This window comes from Spea bombifrons, chromosome 7, assembly GCF_027358695.1.
Source record: "Spea bombifrons isolate aSpeBom1 chromosome 7, aSpeBom1.2.pri, whole genome shotgun sequence".
Lineage (NCBI taxonomy): Eukaryota > Metazoa > Chordata > Amphibia > Anura > Pelobatidae > Spea > Spea bombifrons.
In genome coordinates, this window is record NC_071093.1 from 39256504 (window position 1) to 39275250 (window position 18747).

At 38.6% G+C, this 18747-nt stretch overlaps 1 protein-coding gene across 1 annotated transcript in view; it reads right to left on the bottom strand.

The window, feature by feature from the left end:
• The window catches only part of ADAP1 (ArfGAP with dual PH domains 1), a 37107-nt gene extending 18810 nt beyond the window's left edge, over window positions 1-18297 (bottom strand). The window contains exons 1-4 of the mRNA XM_053471764.1: window positions 17979-18297; window positions 7518-7648; window positions 6107-6198; window positions 3685-3767 (exon numbers count right to left, since the gene is read on the bottom strand). Coding sequence (XP_053327739.1) covers window positions 3685-3767; window positions 6107-6198; window positions 7518-7648; window positions 17979-18063 — 391 coding nt within the window. The 5' untranslated portion in view covers window positions 18064-18297. The remainder of the gene's footprint in view (window positions 1-3684; window positions 3768-6106; window positions 6199-7517; window positions 7649-17978) is intronic.
• Between the last annotated feature and the right edge of the window lie 450 nt (window positions 18298-18747).

Here is an 18747-nt window from a genome sequence, read left to right on the forward strand (position 1 = left end):
ATCAATGAGCAGATCTGGGCTTACAATAAGAATTTTGAGCATTGTAATGCAAAGAATGCACAATTCCTTCAAAACCTTAGGGTAACAACATCACAAATTTAGAAAAAAAACACTTAAAGGATAGTTGGCTGGGTGCGTAAGCATAAAACATGAAAGACAAATAATAAGATAACAGAGATTATAATAAAGTATGACATGGTAAAAAATTTTTTGCTTCACTAGCCTTAAAAGGTAATCTCCAAAAATACGAATTAAGTCTGGCTGGAGAGACAGAATTCCCTAAACTCCATAACTTTTAAATAAAATCAATAAAATACGACATTTTATGAATATTATAAAAAAAAGGTACTTTGGGAAAACTACATAACTAACAAACTATCAAACTATACTAAAAATAACCTAATTTTTCTGGAATGTCTGTAATAACTACGACTTCTAATGGCTAACCGTCCCCAAGGTCACGCACTACAACTATAATAATTGAAAAAGAAATGTACGCTGTGTCAGCACTGTGGAACAAAAATGCGGTTTTTAATAAAAAAAAGGGCTTTCATATTGCCATCCTATGAGCACTTAAATTAATTATCGTGCAGGAGACGAGTACGTAATTATTAAATATAAAATAAAACAAATAGAGGTCTAAGTGATGTTAAAGAGCACCTGCCAAGTGCCAAAGATAATTATTATTTTTTTTAAATATATTATTAATATATCAGCCAAGGGGATTTGAAACGTGTTTTGTTACGGGTAGACGGCACATAAGACCCATCTCGTGCCCCATTTTTCTTGGTGTATAGACTCAGACCTTAACCAGTCCTTGGTCTTGTCTTAGATTCAGGATAACCATATGCCACGAGCTCCCTCACTGTATTAACATAGAAAATATAAACGCTCAGCAGCAAGCACAGTGAGCGCGTCTTTTATTGCAATCTCTAAAAAAATATGCCATATGGTGCGCTAAAATATTTTAACAGAACGTATAAGCAGCTTATTGTTGACTAAGGAGAAGTTTATTTTTGGCGACAGGTCTACTATTCAATGTCCTTATACGTAGATAGAAGTAAGTAAGTAGTTATGGAGAGAGACAGACAGAGGGACATTAACACACCTTGCAATGGTTGGCCTTTAAGGTGAAGGCTCAACGTGTTAGGCGTTTAAGAGTGTAAGCAGACAATGGGCATATCCACTACACAAAGCCCCACCTCTTCTGGGGTGTGGTTTAATTCAGGGGTGGGGCTAGCCCCAGATGGACTTCACTAGACTGGCTGTGGATGAGAAGTAGGTGGGGAATGGGTTGAACCTAGGTGAGGAGTGGGCGTGGCCCAGCGCTGCTCTCCTGCCGAAGATTAAAGAAACTGGCCCGGGGTGTCCCAGAAGCAACATTTCACCGGAGACTCCAGGTCAATTCCATTAAGTTTCCAGGTAGGTTAATGAGTTACCAAAAGTCTGGCTTGGCTCTGGCTTGGCTCCTGGGGCTGCAGTGGGCGAGTCGCATGGCTCTTGGTTGGCCAAAGGATAGACTACGATCTACTGCATGTATCAATGAATTTACATGCTCGTTCTTCAAAACCAGTCCAAAGAGTGCGAGCCGCGGAACTCTACAATTGTCTCTTTTATTCATTGGTAAAAGAGTTTATCACAGGTGCTGGCTCTATACTGTTTACAGAAGTTACGATAAAACAATTTTCATGTAACTTTGACAGGATAATTGAACTCCTTTACAACACAGCTCTTCTGAGCAAAAAAATGAATTTTAAAATGTTTTCCGTGAGACGTTCCAGTGCCAAATCAGCAAAGTCAGCTTTTTTAAGATTTCCTTTTTCGTGTTTTAACCTTGAGCCCTGCGATCGCCCGATACGATGCGCTTCACCGGCTTTATATGTCAAGGTGAACAATCTCTCTTTGCATCATTGAACTGTTAAAGCAGCGTCCAAAGATCACATTGTCCTATAATAATTTTATTTTTTTAATTTAAATACTGTGCTTATAATGAGACAATTTTTGACACACGCATTTTACAGCTGTAAATATAACTTAAATTCTAAATGCATTCTTGATGAAAACAAAAATCAATAACGGTTCTCTAGAGACAACACTTTTCTTTCGGCACTATGTACGGGTCAAATTGCTTGTAAATGTATAGATCAATTTGAATGATGGGCACAAATGCAGCCAACAGTGAAAGAAGAAATATAGATTACTGCATTGTAGAAACAATTTTTTAATATATATTTTTAGATTAGATTATACATTTCTAGATTTTATATTCTAAAATATGTCCAATCAATCCTTATTTCATGAACAGTAAAGGGCTGATTTGCTAACAGCCGGGGGAGTTATTTCATGGACTGGTTTAGCTTCTAGGTAGGAAACAGTAATAAAGTACTTAGAAATTGTTTAACAGTTTATGTCAACCACAGGATTATGCAATTATGTTACACAAAAAAAGCCGGTATCGCGCATGTATAGTGTTTCTGAATTTTAAAGGAAACAGTCATTGTTACAACTTTAAAAATGACGCAATTCATTTTGAGATCCATATCTAGTGTTTCTAAAATTGCTTGGTATCTCCATGGATTTATTTGAAAACGCTCTTTTCTTATGAAATATAATTCCGAGAGGCCTGGCGTAGGCAGTAGGCAAGCACAATGCTGTATTGCGAATTTAGGGTTTCTATGGCAACAAGTAACATTTGGTTACCAAAGCTGGTGCGTTTCTACATAGAACCTTTGTTATGGGCTGTAACATGTAAATATTTTTGAAAGGTCTCCGGGTCAGCTCATTAAGCAGGGAACTCTGTAGTTAGCATCTTATCTGGTTTCCCGGCACTACGCCAAATGCATGCTGTGCCAGAATAGAGAAATATAAATAAACAGAAAAAACCTAATAAACATGAATTATTAAATTCCCCAAATTTCTGCAAATTCAGGAATTGATTGTGCATGGCATGCATACATAAAGTGCTCTGTAACACTGATTTACAGGCTGCATACAACAAATAATAAAAGTCAGATCAATTAGCATTTTACATTTTAAAATCACATAGTAAAATTCTAAAAAGTCTATGGATCCTTACTGCTCGCCATTCTATCATTCTAATGGGTTTCACAGCCCGGAATTTAATGAATTTAATTTAACAAATTCAGTAGCTAGTCCTATTAATTCAGTCCGTTGTCTTCCTCCTGATGTAAGGCCACATGGTACATCACCTGGCCACACTGCCATGGTGAAATAAACAGTGATTTGTTTCATGATGCATAACCTTACATTTTTCAATGTTGAACTACGCCTTTTATTTTGCTCCCCAACTAAGCCCTCTTTCTTCCTAAACCCGTGCAGAGAAAAACAAGGTAGCCAAATCCACTCCCAAGACATCAACAGCTATATTTTCTCAGAAAACGCAGACACACAGCAAATTAGCATAGCCGTATTGTCTTTTTAGTGCAGCTAAAACAATGAATAATTAACACAGTACATGGTGATGTAAAAGGGAAATAATAGTGGTAGAATTTATTGTTCAAAGAAATGCAATTCTCTCTCTTAGTAATAATATATGAGACGCATGATCCTAGAATATCTGTTTTAGGTTTCAGTGATTTACTGAAAATCAATACTAGCTATTTTCTTTTACCCTGAATATCTACGAGTTACGAAAAGCGGTTCGGTTGAAACACAATTCCCTACCTGCTGAATAAGGTTCCTGCTTTTCAATGTAAATAAACTCCTTCCTTTCGTACTTGGCTCTGATCCACTGCTCGCGGAGAACTCTGAAAATGAACACATAGGACACACAATTCAGCAAACCGCATGCTCCCAACGACACAAACAATTAAAGAGCAGTTGTATACCAGAGTCATTAAACTGCAAGTCCCATCGTGGTCAGCAAGCGTTTCAGGAAAACAGAAATTCTATATACAAGATACCGTTAGAATTCTAGTTGTTGTGGACTAGAACTCCCATCATGCCTTTTTGATGTATTTTTAAGGTGGCTCATCCAAGATTAGCTAAACCAGGCTAAGTGTATTAGAATTTAATCAGTGCGTTGATTTTCAAAAGTGAAGTAAGATGTGCGAATTCATCCAAAAACAAGATGCCAAAAATGATTATTTCGAAGTCAAGTATATAAGAAATATAACAAGGTTTTTAGGTTAAGTTTCTCAAGCTAATAAAAATATATCTAATATGTGCTTGATAGGGATCAAAATTTTTAATTTGTTATCCAAGCCTATTCTACCAGAAATAATAAGCATTTTGCACAACTAACTCTATTCATATGTTACAGAAAGGCATGGGAATCCTTACAAATAGTAATATAGTAATTCAGATTGAAAAAAAGACACCTCAAGGTCAAAGAAGTCCATCAAGGTCAACCTTACTATTAATGTTTTGAAGTCACCTGTAAAATTAAAACAATCATACTGTGAGGGCATTATAATAACTACACTCTATTTTACTATAATCATAGTTATACATTAATATAATAATTACAATAATATAATAAATGCCATTACTGTACTTATTCGCTCCATCTAGTGTGTCTGTTTTTCCTGATGTAAAGACTCAGACCTATCCCATGCATGGTAATATTCCCTTACTGTATTAACCTCTACCACTTCTGCAGGAAGGCTGCTCCACTTATATACCATGATGGTTATATCAGCTATACACAGCAGCAAAAAGGGAATATCTTCTCTAGGTTGTCTTAAGTTCATGGGAACTTCAGCTGGAGAATTACAGGTTGCTTAAGCCAGTTCCCTTAAAAGCTTTAAACTAAAGAACCATTTCAGGATAATCATGTCTATAAAAAATAATTTGTCTACAAACCAATACCCGTTTTAACACATATTTCTCATTGTTTGTACTTCCTCATTTACTTATAGAATTGCTGAATAATCTCGGTGTTACAACACTCAGTAATAACGTCACAATACAGTCCAATATACCGGGACGAGAACCGGTTATGTTGTGAATAATTCTGCGTATCAAGGTGACGGCTGCTGACCCGAGGCACCGTGTGAAACCCAAGCCACCCGAATACGTGTCGTGACACGAGACAGCTTCGCACGAGTGCGCTCTATGGCATTAACTACTCTATACAGAATACATTATGACACCTCGCCTGCTTCACGATACAAATGTGTTACCAAAACCACACGCTGGAGACATTTCCACCAGAACATTTCCAACTTAACACAAAATCCTCTCTGTCGTATTCACTACATTCTTATAAACCTATTTTATTAGAGCTGCTTATTCGATGGAAGCCTTTATAATAACTTATTGCGGTGTATTACCTGCTAAGTAAACCTAGCAATGCTTTATCTTACTGCAGTTATGCACATAATAAATTACGGCTTGATGAATGTCAAATAACTAAACAAATATTGACATAAAAAGACACAATGCTGTTTGTGGCCGTAATGGGGCATGTACAAGTAACCTTTAATTGCTAAACTTCATACAACATATTCAATACAGATTTGGGGCCTTGTTACGTCTAGTAAGCATTCCTGATAGTTCACTGCTACAGTTTAGCAGGTAAAACCCCTGCGGTGCGGCTACTTCCTGCATCCACAAAAAACGCTAAGATTTAGCATAAAAAACACATAAAAAAGGTATAAAATTCACATTATACCTCTGGTTATTCTCTCGTGTGTTTTGGGGCCACAAGGACGTTAAGTGCTTCATGTATCTGCTATATTGTATATATTTTTGTATCTGCTATATTGTATATATCTTTGTATCTGCTATATTGTATCATGAATTCAGGGTAAACACACAACGGCACCCCCTGTAATTTGCATGAAACCATGGGGTGCTCTGGGAAGGAGTCCCCATAACTCGTATTAAACTTAAATAACCTAGATATGAAGAGGGCACCCGACTAATAATTATATTGCTTAACCTAATAGCGTGAGAATCCAGCGATGACAATGTCATCTAAGTTGTGATTCATTGTGGCAACACCCAATGGAGAATATTTAAAATGTTGGGCCGCACTCCAGAAAATCCTGTGCATCCCAATTAAACAATTATTAAAACAAAATTGACATAAAACTGCATTATATATAGTTTGTTCAAGATAAGGTTTTCTCGGACAACTTACTGGCAATCCGATGCAGTAGGCTTATAATAAAATGCTGGCACTTTAGATTCAAACTTTTGTTGCGCTACCTTATTTCCCAGGCAGGACATATACTACAAAAAAAAGAACAGGCATTTAGTATTAGTTTTCAATCCATTATGAAAATGTTAGGACGTTGAGAAATAACACGTTTTGGTTTTCAATATGGCGGGGGAGGACATTTTTATTTACACTCTTTGCTTCTTCCCCGACAGGAAGTTCCCATGAAAGTAAGCGTAACGGAAAATTTCCTCCTCCTGTCATATGAAAACAATGCAGTGCGTGCAATTTTAAATGCATATCAGTAAAGCTATGATAACATTTATAAATAAATAAGGGAAAGCACGCGGGGCCGTGTGTCCTGTAACTGGTTGAGCTGACATTTTCTTTGTTCACCTGTGGCATGGAAACCAGACAAACTGGTTTTCCTGTTTTATAATGGTGGTAACCTCATCTTCAAACACTTACATGAATCGCAGTAGCTGAGACGCTTTTAGCGAGACCGGTTTTCAGTAACCAAACAAATCATTCTCGGATTTACAAGACATGTTTTGGTGTTTTCGTTACAGAAGAGAAGATGGTTGTTTATTATTAATTATTGTTGATTAATTAAAAAATAGGATAAATCTGTCCTAAATTGAACAGGCAAGGGTGGTCTTTTAGAAATCATGAAAACTCACGACTGCCCAACAGGAACACTTCTAAAATACCACCATTTCAGGGGTTCTCTTCCATCTATAATAAAGACTTATTCTTGGGAATTAAATTAGGCCAAAACCGTTTAAGATTTAAGACTAAGGCTTATATTTAATGCATAGTTAATTTCAACATCTACCCCAAATCAAAAAAATGTACAATAGCACATGGTAAAATTCACATACAGTACACTCGGCCCTCAATACATTAAAGTTTTATGTAAAACTGAGGAAAACGGGAAAACATTTTGATAATTGTGATTTTTGTTTTACTTGAAAAAATAGAAATTTATACATTTAATTTGTGCTTAGCGATTATGTTCACCTTTGTATCTTTAAATAAATGTTTCTACTTTATGTAACATTGTCTTACAAAATTAGCAGTAAAAATAAGACAACTTTTTTGGTTAACTCTTTTTTGCATATGTTGACTTAAAAGGAAAGCCTACGCCAAGTTTTCCTGCAGGATGGCATAACTTACAAAAAACGCGTATAATTTCTTTATAATCACATATATCATATTCCTGTTGTACAGGAACTCAGTAGAATTCTACTTTTGCCAGGATAATGATGGCAGACTCTGTGTGACTCCGATACAACACTTTTGTACATCACACATCAAGGTCTATCCCACCACGGGAGCTGACAGCGCAAACACAAGGTTATAATCATCAGATAAAAGATAATTACTTCCATACCTCAATCTGCACATCATCCCAAGGGTCTAAACGAACAGACTTCACCCGGCTGATCTGTGGGATGTTGCGATGAATTCCTGAACAGTTTAGGCAAATGAACACCCCTAGTGTGTATGAAGCCCAGTCGGGATCTGCAAGGCAAGTATTGAGAGAAACAGTTAATTGCCCTGGCTGGATCAATACGAATGTGTTACAGCGTATAGCGAGACCCCCGGGATACAGACAGGGGCAAGCTGGGAATCCATACGGACCTGGGTCTGCTTATATACCCAACAGGACAGTAAGTCGTCCTATACATATACTGGTGTGGACTACATGGGACACCTGGATGTCCTTAAATGCCAAACAGCGTAGGGTGATTAAGACTTCTGTCCCCAGTTACTATTTTGTCCCCCAAATTCTCAACCAAAAAGTTAAGGTAAAAAAGGTTATTTTGCTTTAAATGCAAACAAAATTGTATAAACCATGCTCAACTATAAAAAATCCTATCCAACAAACATTTTAATGACTACTATCCTTCAATAATACAGCAAAGATGTTGAAATTACAAATAATTTGTTATTTATTGATATTTATTGATTAAATAAACAACTTCTGTACAGTTATATAATTGTTTAATTGTTTTTTATTACACAGAAAAGTATACATTTCCTCTACATATGAACTTATCATAGATATTGTTGTTGGAATCATAGATAAAGAAAATGTTTTTTAACTTTTACCAGTTTACCATTTCCATTTTCCTTCTTTCTAATGGACGCCCCTTCTTTTTATTTCTAAAGAGCCCCAGAATATAATTTATGAATAGTTATGGTACAGGTAAAGCGTTGCTATTGCTCACCCTGCCCCCAATGCCATCTTTCCGCTGACACAAAGAAGAAGTATCAGTTGTGGTTCAGTCTAACCCTAAAGGGCCTGCTTTGTCAACCTCGTGAAAATAGACAAATTCAGGCTGGCAACTTTAAGTCTTAAGCCGTAATAGCTTTGAAACGCAGTGAAAACGCATTTAGAACACACAGATTTCCTGCAATCCTCAGCCTTTACTGGAACATGCTAAACGGACTGTATATAAAACCTGTAGAAGGAACACAACCCATGTTCTGGTCTCCAGACACGGAGAGGTCACAATACAAGGACATTTCAAATAAATGGCGGATACGCCCTGGTAACAATGTACAAATTATATAATCCAAAGTAAAAGTTAAATCTAATAAATCCAGGAAAAGACCCGGCTGGCAGCGAGCTGACGTTATATATGACCACTGCCAATTCTGTGCCAATTCTTATATAAACCAACCAAAAAAAGAAGCAGGAAAATCCTGCAAGCAGGACGTTGCTGTACAATCAATGAGAAGATCGATGTGCCACGATCTGTCACAATCAATACCTAGGATTGCCAGAAGAGGGATGATGGATTTTTGGACATTACGACTATAAAATACAGCCATTCATCGCCAGTAAACACATGGAATTGCGGTGCGGACATAAAAGTCAATAATGTTTGGGAAATAAAACGGATACAGCGATATTCTGAACTTGGGAGCAATTTGCTTGCACTCGCATTGCAATACAACAGTTGGCAGGCACTGGGATGATTAGTGCCTTAGACAGAGAAATTACCGTATTAGACAAGCAACTGGCTGCACTCTGAGAATAAACCAACTGCAAAGGTGGAGAGATAAATGGAGATCAGTACAAGCTACGCATTCAGCGATCCAATATGTTGTGACGAACTGTGGCGTCCAGCCACATAATATACAATATCATGAAGTCATCACCTTGCAATGCACATATGCAAAGCGGTACTGGTGTGTGTAAAACCTTCTGTTGTCTTCACCTGTAAATAGGTGCCTTCTTATCTTTTTGTACCTGCCGGTTCTTCAGAACTCCCAATATGACCCAGCTATGCCTTTTCCTTGCTGTGTTTGACACCAGGAGGGCAGTTTTTGCTGCTGCACACACTCACTCCTCACCTACGCCTGGTGTCTACCCATCCCCATACTGTATACATGCATCCTTTGCCACCACGTATGTAATGATTTATCTCTACAATCAGTGTGTTACTTATTTCCATGTACAGTATTTGCCATGAAAGTGGACTTTTCTTTGCAGTATGAGTATTTTTTAGAAAAAAAGCTGTTGGGGTCTATTGTTCACCCATCTTACAAGTTGGGAAACTTGTAGCTCATGGAATTTATTGCCAATAACGGTTAACAGAAGAACAATAACAGCTGGTCCCTAGCCACTTGTGTCGTTTTGACATATGAGATTCTATGTAAAGCAACCGTTGGAATGGTAGGTCCATGTGCTATGCTGAATGAAGTAAAAAAAACAAAGTGTTTTCACTACTGGGAAAACATCCACAAAGAGAGAAAGAGATAAGAACGGTCACGAGGGAATGTGAGAATCAGATGAACTCAACCTCTGATAAATGATAATTGCAAAGTGTGACTTAAGAGGTTGGATGATGATGCGATAGTAGGATGGATGTCACATTTAGTAAAACAGGAGGATTTGACTGCCGGGGAGTGTTCATAATAAAACAAGTTCTGGTTTTCATTGTGAATAAAAAAGTGTGATTACTCTAGCACAACGCCCATCTCATCATGAGAAAATTAGAAAGGAGGACAGGAGATTGTTGCATTCCATCCATCATATAGCCACGTGACCTGGTCACCACTTATTGGATGACCAGTGTTCTATTTTAGAATGGTTAAGACTGGATAGAGGCAGCGATACATGACTAGCTTAACTACACAATGTAGGTAATGGATAATAGTTTTGAAGCTGCAAACGATTCAGTTTATGATTGCAGGTTTTGGGAACATTTTCCAGTTAGTGTTCAATTCTCTTGATGAGCACTTCCGGTAGCTCTGCATTGCATTGATAGGGCCCAAGGGAACGTGGAAAAGCAGCTGTGATACAACTGGCGCATCCCCCACTCATGTGAACGGACACATGAAAATTAAAGTGAGATACATCAGGTGGAATAGTGGCTACATCTTTGTTAACGACCCCCTCAGAAACAGTAACAGTCAAATGGGAGACAGGGGGAACAAGACTTTAATGGCTACAATAAAGACATATGATGGCCAATAACCTGTATTTCAAAGAGGCAGTGAACATTGTTTCTATGAGTAAGCCACGAGAATGGACCACAAGTTCTTCTTACAAACCAACAACAGACTTCTGAATTTATTATGCATAACCTCACAAACGCAACAGCTTTCTTATTTTTACAAAGCAAAATAAATGGTCAAGGTCACATTTCTGGAAAGCAAAAATGATCATCCTGTCCATTTTATTAACCACAACAACTGGTTACGGTTTCAAATCCTGAGACATTAAATACAAGCAACCCCGATACATTTTTCTCACAGACCGTACAATGCAACCATCTCCATCATGGAATTACCGTTCCACCACTCTCTACATCAAGGAACCACTTGCACTGTCAACTTTCTCCATCAGGTATCCACTCATAGAGTGGCCATCACCAAAGAAACACTCACAGGTCTATCCATTCCTTCACAAAACCATGCATAATACCTCAACATACCAAAGCCACCCAAACGGCCAAAGTCTCCATCATGGAACCAACCATATGGTTACCCTCTACTTTATGGAACTCCAAATAAGCCAGGTGGTCAATCAAAATGAATTCAGTGACCTGTGGAACTTTAAAGCACAATCGGTGACAGTTTTTAGAACTTTCTACCCAAAAACCTCATACTTCCTCTGCTGTAACATTATCATGTTGGGTTTCTTGCCCTCCTCCTTAGACTTCACACAATCCGTGCATACAAATGACTTACAAGTTCACACCTCTGTGTTCCTGGAAGGTTAAACCAAAGACAAATGAAAATTGCTTTTTAATTAACCGATCCCAATGTGCCAAGATTAAAAGGCAAACAGTTTTTAAGACATTTATATTATTTAAGAAACAAATATGTAGCAAAAATCGATTTAGGTGTTCTACTAACACATATAGAAGTGTGAAATTACTCTTCATTTGTCTATGGAAGGATCTTCATATGATTGTCACTTTATATGGCTCAATGTTTCTAATAATTTGTCCTAAACTAGCACTGTAAATTATTTGTGACAAATAAAAGCGTTTACATTAATTCACCCTAGAGCTAAACAAAATTGATTCAGACACCCCCAATGGCGGGTCCATTTCTTCTCTTGCATTGGTAATCATAAATCACTTTATAGCCATAAACCTCTTTTATTCAGTTTATTGAGTGTTTGATGTTGTTTACCACCATGTACTACCCATCCAATGCACTTCCTGTTTACTGCCTAAGCCCCGCCCAGCTTACTTCCTGTATAAACCACTTCGCGTATTCCAGTTCCCTCGTCTCATTCTACTTTAAATGAACAGAGATGCCGTATCGTATCCCATAGGGAGATATCACGCTAAATCTGTAGAGCGGATGCGTTCAGGGGAACTCCTACGATAGATTATTGCGAGTCTCACTTTCAGACTTGCTTTTAAAAATGTTCAGTAGTTTTCCGATTTTTTTTTAAAAAAACCATAGTTTTCACATAGAAAAACATAGTATATCTTCATCACTCCTTCTTGTGGCATATAATAAGAATGTATCATTTCTAATAATACAGAGGATGGATTTGGGGTCCAAGTAGGCTGTCCCTCCTAAGGAAGGGGGCTGAGAGGTATAAGAATAGGTACCATTCCACAATAGATCCAATGCATGCGTCCCAACTTCTACCAGGACACCGGGGGCAAAGCTTGGGGGGGTAGAGTGTCACTCAAATCCCACATACTGCTGTCTTGTGAGCTCTACCTCTGTCCCAAAAAAAGAGAGTTGGGAGGCATGAGAGTGGGTCACCGACATTCACCATACGCTGTACAGGTCAGGACAAAGGACTGGGAATGGATAATTAGGAATGTGGATGTAATCAGACACTGGACGCCCACCGTTTAAGAAGCTTAATTCTCCATGTCATGTAATAAACGTGACCAGTCAGGGTATAATTCTGTTATAGCTGGCTCTGCTTAGTCCCAGTGGTTTGGAACCCGAAAGGCAGCCATTTCACTGATAATTAAATCCTTTTGTCTTGAAATTGCATTGCTCTGACCTCTGCTACAGAGCAGCAGCCGGGCCCCACTTTAATTACGCTACCGGCTGTAACACAATTCAGTTAGCGGCCCACACACACTGCGCTGTATACATGAGGGTCTTTGGGCCACTTGGAGGTCAATACCGAGCTGATGTGTATGAATGATGAATCAGAGCTGGAGGCATAATTTATAGAAGGCCAATAAAGACTCAATATTTGGATTTCCCTGAGACACCGTCGCCTTTCCTCTCTCTCTCCCTATCCAAATGTTAAAGGTGCTGTTCCACTTAGAAAAAAAACACCATTTTCATTCTCTAGTATGCTAGGCAACAACATATCAGTGCCTTGTTTTGTGTCAAATAGGGATTAAAGTGTTCCCAGTGAAAAAATAATAGGAAAAAGGCAAAATCAGCCATGATTAAAGAATTGTTCCTAGAAAAGGGGATTTAAGAGTACTAGGACATGTCTAATTTTGCATTTGACGTAAAAATTATTAAAACAGCACATTTACAGACAAGAAATGTTCGTCATAACAAAGACATCTGCATGAACTGTACAGGTTCAAGCTCTAGAACATTGGTTCTAATGGTGTGGTTAATGCATAGTTCTAGGTATCGTTCTAGAGCCTCGTTCTGTACACTATTTTTTGCCTACATTGTTTTAGCCCAGATTCCATAAAACTGTTTTAGTGAAATAATGTTTCAATTAACATCCCCCCCCCCGTGCCTTCACCCTTCCATGTCTTCCTCTGTTGGTCCTCAGCAGAAATCACTAAATGATGCATGTAAAAGCAGGGACCTGAACGCAGTAGGACGACGGGGTGGACGTTGTCTAAATGCAGGTCCGTATTAAAGGCGCCTTTAAATAAAGGTCATGTTATAACACATTTAAACAGGAAACTGCGATCAAAGATAATGAGGGAAGTCCCAGTGAACTATGAGTGAACTACATATCCTCAATAAACATAATATATCAGATATCCTTTCCTATACTATGATAACAAGCAGTACATTGCTTTCCGATTCTGGGAAATAAACTCCCCTTTTAAGCATAAGATGTTGCAGTGGGACCACAGCGATCACAAACGTGTACTTAATGTATTGCATAATAATGCAGAGGTTCAGCATCTACGGCCCTTAATGTCCCCATTACACCATCTACAAGACTCGTGTTCACCTCACGGAAGCTGAGATCAGTGGCAGCCTGTGGCAGAGCCAGTATTATCTGATCAGTTTATTGTTCTGAGGTTTTCTCTATTCTCCTCCTCTGTCCTTACAAAGGCTGCCTGAACCAACCAACATTAATCAACAGCTTAACAGGAAGAATAATGATACAGATATCGAGGACACGGCTGCTCCCTTGGTATACGCATCATGTGGGTTACAGGCATAGGCAGTGACATGGTTCATGGCAGACATTTTTAAAGTTACTGGACAGAATGGATAGAATTGATGCACACCTACCCATACACACCGATCCCCCCACACACACACACATTCACACTTCCCCTTACACACAAACACCCTAGCAGGCATCTCTTCATTCTCTTCCTTCCCCAAATTCATCCTCTTCCTTTTCTTTTTCATTCTCTTCTTTTTCCCTCCATTTTCTTGCTTTTTTCCTTTTGTCCATTGTTCAATGTATGTTACGCTGTTAATTTTGTAAGTCTTTTACCTTTCACTCTCTCTGTTCCTCTTCTCTCTCTCTCTCTCTTTATTTTATCTTGCTGTTTAATGTCTTACCCTGTTCCTTTTCTCTGTCACACTCTTCCTTCTCTCTTTCTATCTCTGTCTCTTCTTTTTCTATCTCATGCCCTCCCTTTTTTCCCATTATGTTCCTTTCTATCTCTCTGTTCATTTATTGTCACTCTGTCCCCTTTCTACCATTTCTTACCTTTTGACTCTCTATATTCCCCTTCTTTTTTACCCTCTTACCATTTTTCTCTCTCACTCTTTCCCTTTTCTCTATCTTTTCATTTTCTCTTTCTTTCCATCATTCTGTTTCTTCCATCTGACTCTGTTCCTTTTCCCCTCATATTCTTTCTTTAACCACTTAGTTATAACGTTCATTAGCTATCTGAGAAGTCACAGCCACCAAACATATTATCCATGCATTCGATTTACTGCAAGTTACGTACAAATTGATTTAAAATCAGAGGCTACATTCGTTATAATCTACTTAATCCTAGTAAACATAAATTAAAATGAACGCACAGTCTTATTTAAGGGGATGATTTTTTTTACCTTGAAGATTTGCCTTTATTTCTGGTCATTCTTTTTTCACTAAATGGGTAAACTAATGAACCCTTGAGAACTAAAGGTTATTGTACAATTTTAATCTGTTGCAATAAAATATAGGGAATGTTGAATCTGACTTAATTAATATTAATTTTGGGCCGGGAAAACTTAATTGTCAAGTGACACAAAAGCAGGCACTGATAGGATGTTGATCCAACAAACATCCACAGAGTTATATTCAATAAACTGAGAGTTTCTAGGAAAACGGAACATTTTGATTCTTTGATATCACTGCGCTATGATGGGCCAACCTGTCACTGTGTACATTTAAACTGGGAAGCATAAATTCCAAATTATCTTGGAAACTCCAGAATTAGTGAATACAGCCCATATTACAGTGCTGGGGGACTGATGTTTATATTCTGCACACCCCACCGCACGTAGCCATTTATAAGGTGAGGTAGCCCAATCACAGATGGACAGAGAGCGTCTGTTTTTCTTTACTGCTCTCATTTCAAATGCAGGAGGGAATAAAGTCCAAACAGTACAGATAAAGGTCACCTTATTTAGAGGAAGTTATACAGCCGGATCATGAAAAGACTGCCGGGTCACAAGAGGAGAACTAATGAATCCAGCGCTCATCAACACCCTTAACAGATCCTCAATGTCACCAAGTCCAACCCAGAAAGTTATCATGGGGCAATTAAGGGAGAGCGTATGGTTAATACAGGGACACTCTATCCGTCACAGGCACTTTAATGCATGTGATAGCTGATTGATTTGCATCTGCCCCCCACCCAGCTCCAAAGCTTGCCTCTTATTACCCACAACATTAACATCCATTTACACATACTAACACTGAAGGCAAAGGGCATCCTACTCTTGTGAGCTTACAATCTATTAGAAAGTTGAGCAGGAATGAGACAGAAAGAAACAAGATCAATAATAATAATAAAGCTTGTTTTATTGTGTTTAGTCTTTAATCCGGATCAATAACATCTAGTGCAGCCTCATGTCTTTAAGGTTATGTGAATGGAGTAATTATGATGAAAATGAATGTATATTCTGTGTTTATAGCATGACAGACACTAAATAATCCATATAACTCAGGGGCCGAGATAATTGATATTTACACAACACTAAGTTATGGCCAACCTGCAACTATATGACTGGACAACAACTTCCAAGATCCTCCGAGAATTGTGGGAATTGCAGTCCTATAGATTTCAACACATGAACGCGGAGAAGAGAATCCCCCGTGGCTTTTTATTCCCTTGAAAGCCTCTCTTATCTCATGGGCAGGTAGAGCTTTCACAATAATATCTGCTATCAGAGGACAAAGGTTGGGAAATTAAGGATAAGTCCCAGCGGGAAGAACGATGTCTTAATGGCTTCCAAAGCTTCCTGGCACAAGCAGTTTTTTCGCTCCCCCTCCCTGCGCATGAATCAGCACCAAGCATTCACCGTATTCTTCATCAGAATATGAAAGAAGTCTGTGCTGATGGAAACATAGAATTCGACAGCAGATAAGAACCATTCGGCCCATCTAGTCTACCCATATTTCCCCTTTGCAGAAGCCTCAAACTTTATATGACCCTTGGTCTTCTATTCATAGCCTTACGCCTACCCCGTGCATGTTTTAATCCCATCACAACATTGACATCTACCACATCTACTGGAAGACCGTTCCACTTATTTACTACGCTCACAGTGGCATGAAATAATAAGGTTGTCATGATACCGGCCACGTGTTTAGAATTCTAAAGCACTCAATAGTAAGACTTTCTCTTCCTTATTTATACAAGCTCACATGCAAGGTGCATTGTGTGACTGCTTTAGACCTGGATTTCCTCTTTCATTCAAACCAGACAGGGCTGAGCGTACCTTAAAAAAATGTATAGAGGAATGAATTAACCTCTTGCATGCCATTTTGATGAAGCGTATTGACTTAGTACATTAAGACTTTTAACTGTCAAGAAAGATAAATCCCCATCGTCAGCAGGTGCAACAGCAGACGAAAATTCGCATTCCCCAGGTAGAGCAAATGTGGCTTAACTGGTTTCTACGTACACGACAAACATGGATTTCCAGGATACTTCAAATGTTTGTGAAGCGCCAACATAATAGGGAGGGTATTAAAATAACCATACGTGAATTCATATATATATATATATAGCACCACATCCAACATACTATCATAGACCACAGCAGGACGGCAGCTGCCCTCACCCAATCCAAATACAACAACCGGCACAAAGGCAATTAGGGGAAATTTCCATGGGTTTTAATAAAATCCTAGCACTGATTGCGATTTCCACATCTGGCTTCTAAAGGGTTAATAACCATTTAGCTGCACAGTTTCAGTGTAACAAATAGTGTCAGAATCTACAAAAGAACCATTTGAACTGCCCCATGAAGTTACCCCCCAGATCAAAAATCACTGTGACAATAAGGAGGCTGATTTATAGGGAAGTCTCAGATCACAACTTTAGAGCTGTTAGGGCTAGAAAACCACTGGATGGGCGGACCTGGGCACATATAGAAAAACATACGTACACTAAGACATGTATAGAGCTCTGCCAGGCACTGTATCTCTGTCTGTACACCATTCTGGAATGTGTTGGTGCTTTTTAAATATGCAATGCTAGTATTTAAATATATATATATATATATATATACACACACACACAATTTAATATTTAAGCAAGATTTATAACTTGCTAATGCACACACACACACATTATATATATATATATATATACACACATATACATATATATATATATATATATATCTACACACACAGAAATATATATATATATATATATACATATTTATATACACACATATACATAAACCAGCAAAGACACCAACCAGGAACTGTGCCAAAAACAAGCCAATGTCATGACAGCGAGTCCAAGTTGTTAAGGTGGACACTCCCTAGATATTATTTACTAAATAAAATAATAAAAACAACAATAATAATAATAATAGATTTCTCCAGTAACTAAAATTTCAGCTGCATGATAGTAATACCAGTGAAAGCACATGTCCACCCAAAGCACTGTCCCCACATCCATCTCTGCTGGGTGGCAGATCTGACAGTCCCCAAATCCCTGACCCAATCTCTGCTCACCAGGGGCTCCACAGTCAGAGCAAGAAGTGTTGCCAGGTCTCTGTGCTTGTTCAAGAATGCTCCTTCTGTTCCTCTCTTCCGCCATGGTGCCCAGCCAGACCAGATATCCCTTTATCCTTCTGCTGTCTGTATTCTCTTCTTCCCCTCCCTATCACCCCCAGTGAGACACAGACAAGGGCTAGAGCAGGGAGGGATTCATGTGGCCCTCATTGCTGCAGGCAGACTCCAGCCCTGTCTGGTGCTAGCAGTGTGTGTCTGGCCATCACACCTCTCCTCCCATCTCCATTCAAACTGGACTCTGGTTTCCAGCAGACTCTGACTTCTTCTGGTTCCGCATTCCTCAAAATCTCACAAAAACTCATGATTTCAGCTGCTGCTCGGAGCTGCCCCCTGCTGGACACGAGCAGGCATCACAACAATAGTTTCTCATCGGATTTGCAATTGATATACTTGAAATGTTTTATTTAATTGATCATATACAAAGGGGGCTACATAGAATAGGGATCACATAGAAGGAGCATGGAGAGGATCCAGACATGATGTAAATGCTGCATGAAAGCAACATGAAAGCATGTTAAGCTACAAGGAAAATACAAAAACAAGGATTCTTGTAGTAGAACAGAGTTTTCAAATGACAGCGGCCCAGGAGTAAGGGGTAAGCCTTAGGTTAGTGGCATCTGGGTGCAGCATGACACCCCCTCTAATTAAAGCACACACATACTAAACATGCAAACTCTCTCTAACACTCACTATCTATCACCATGCATAC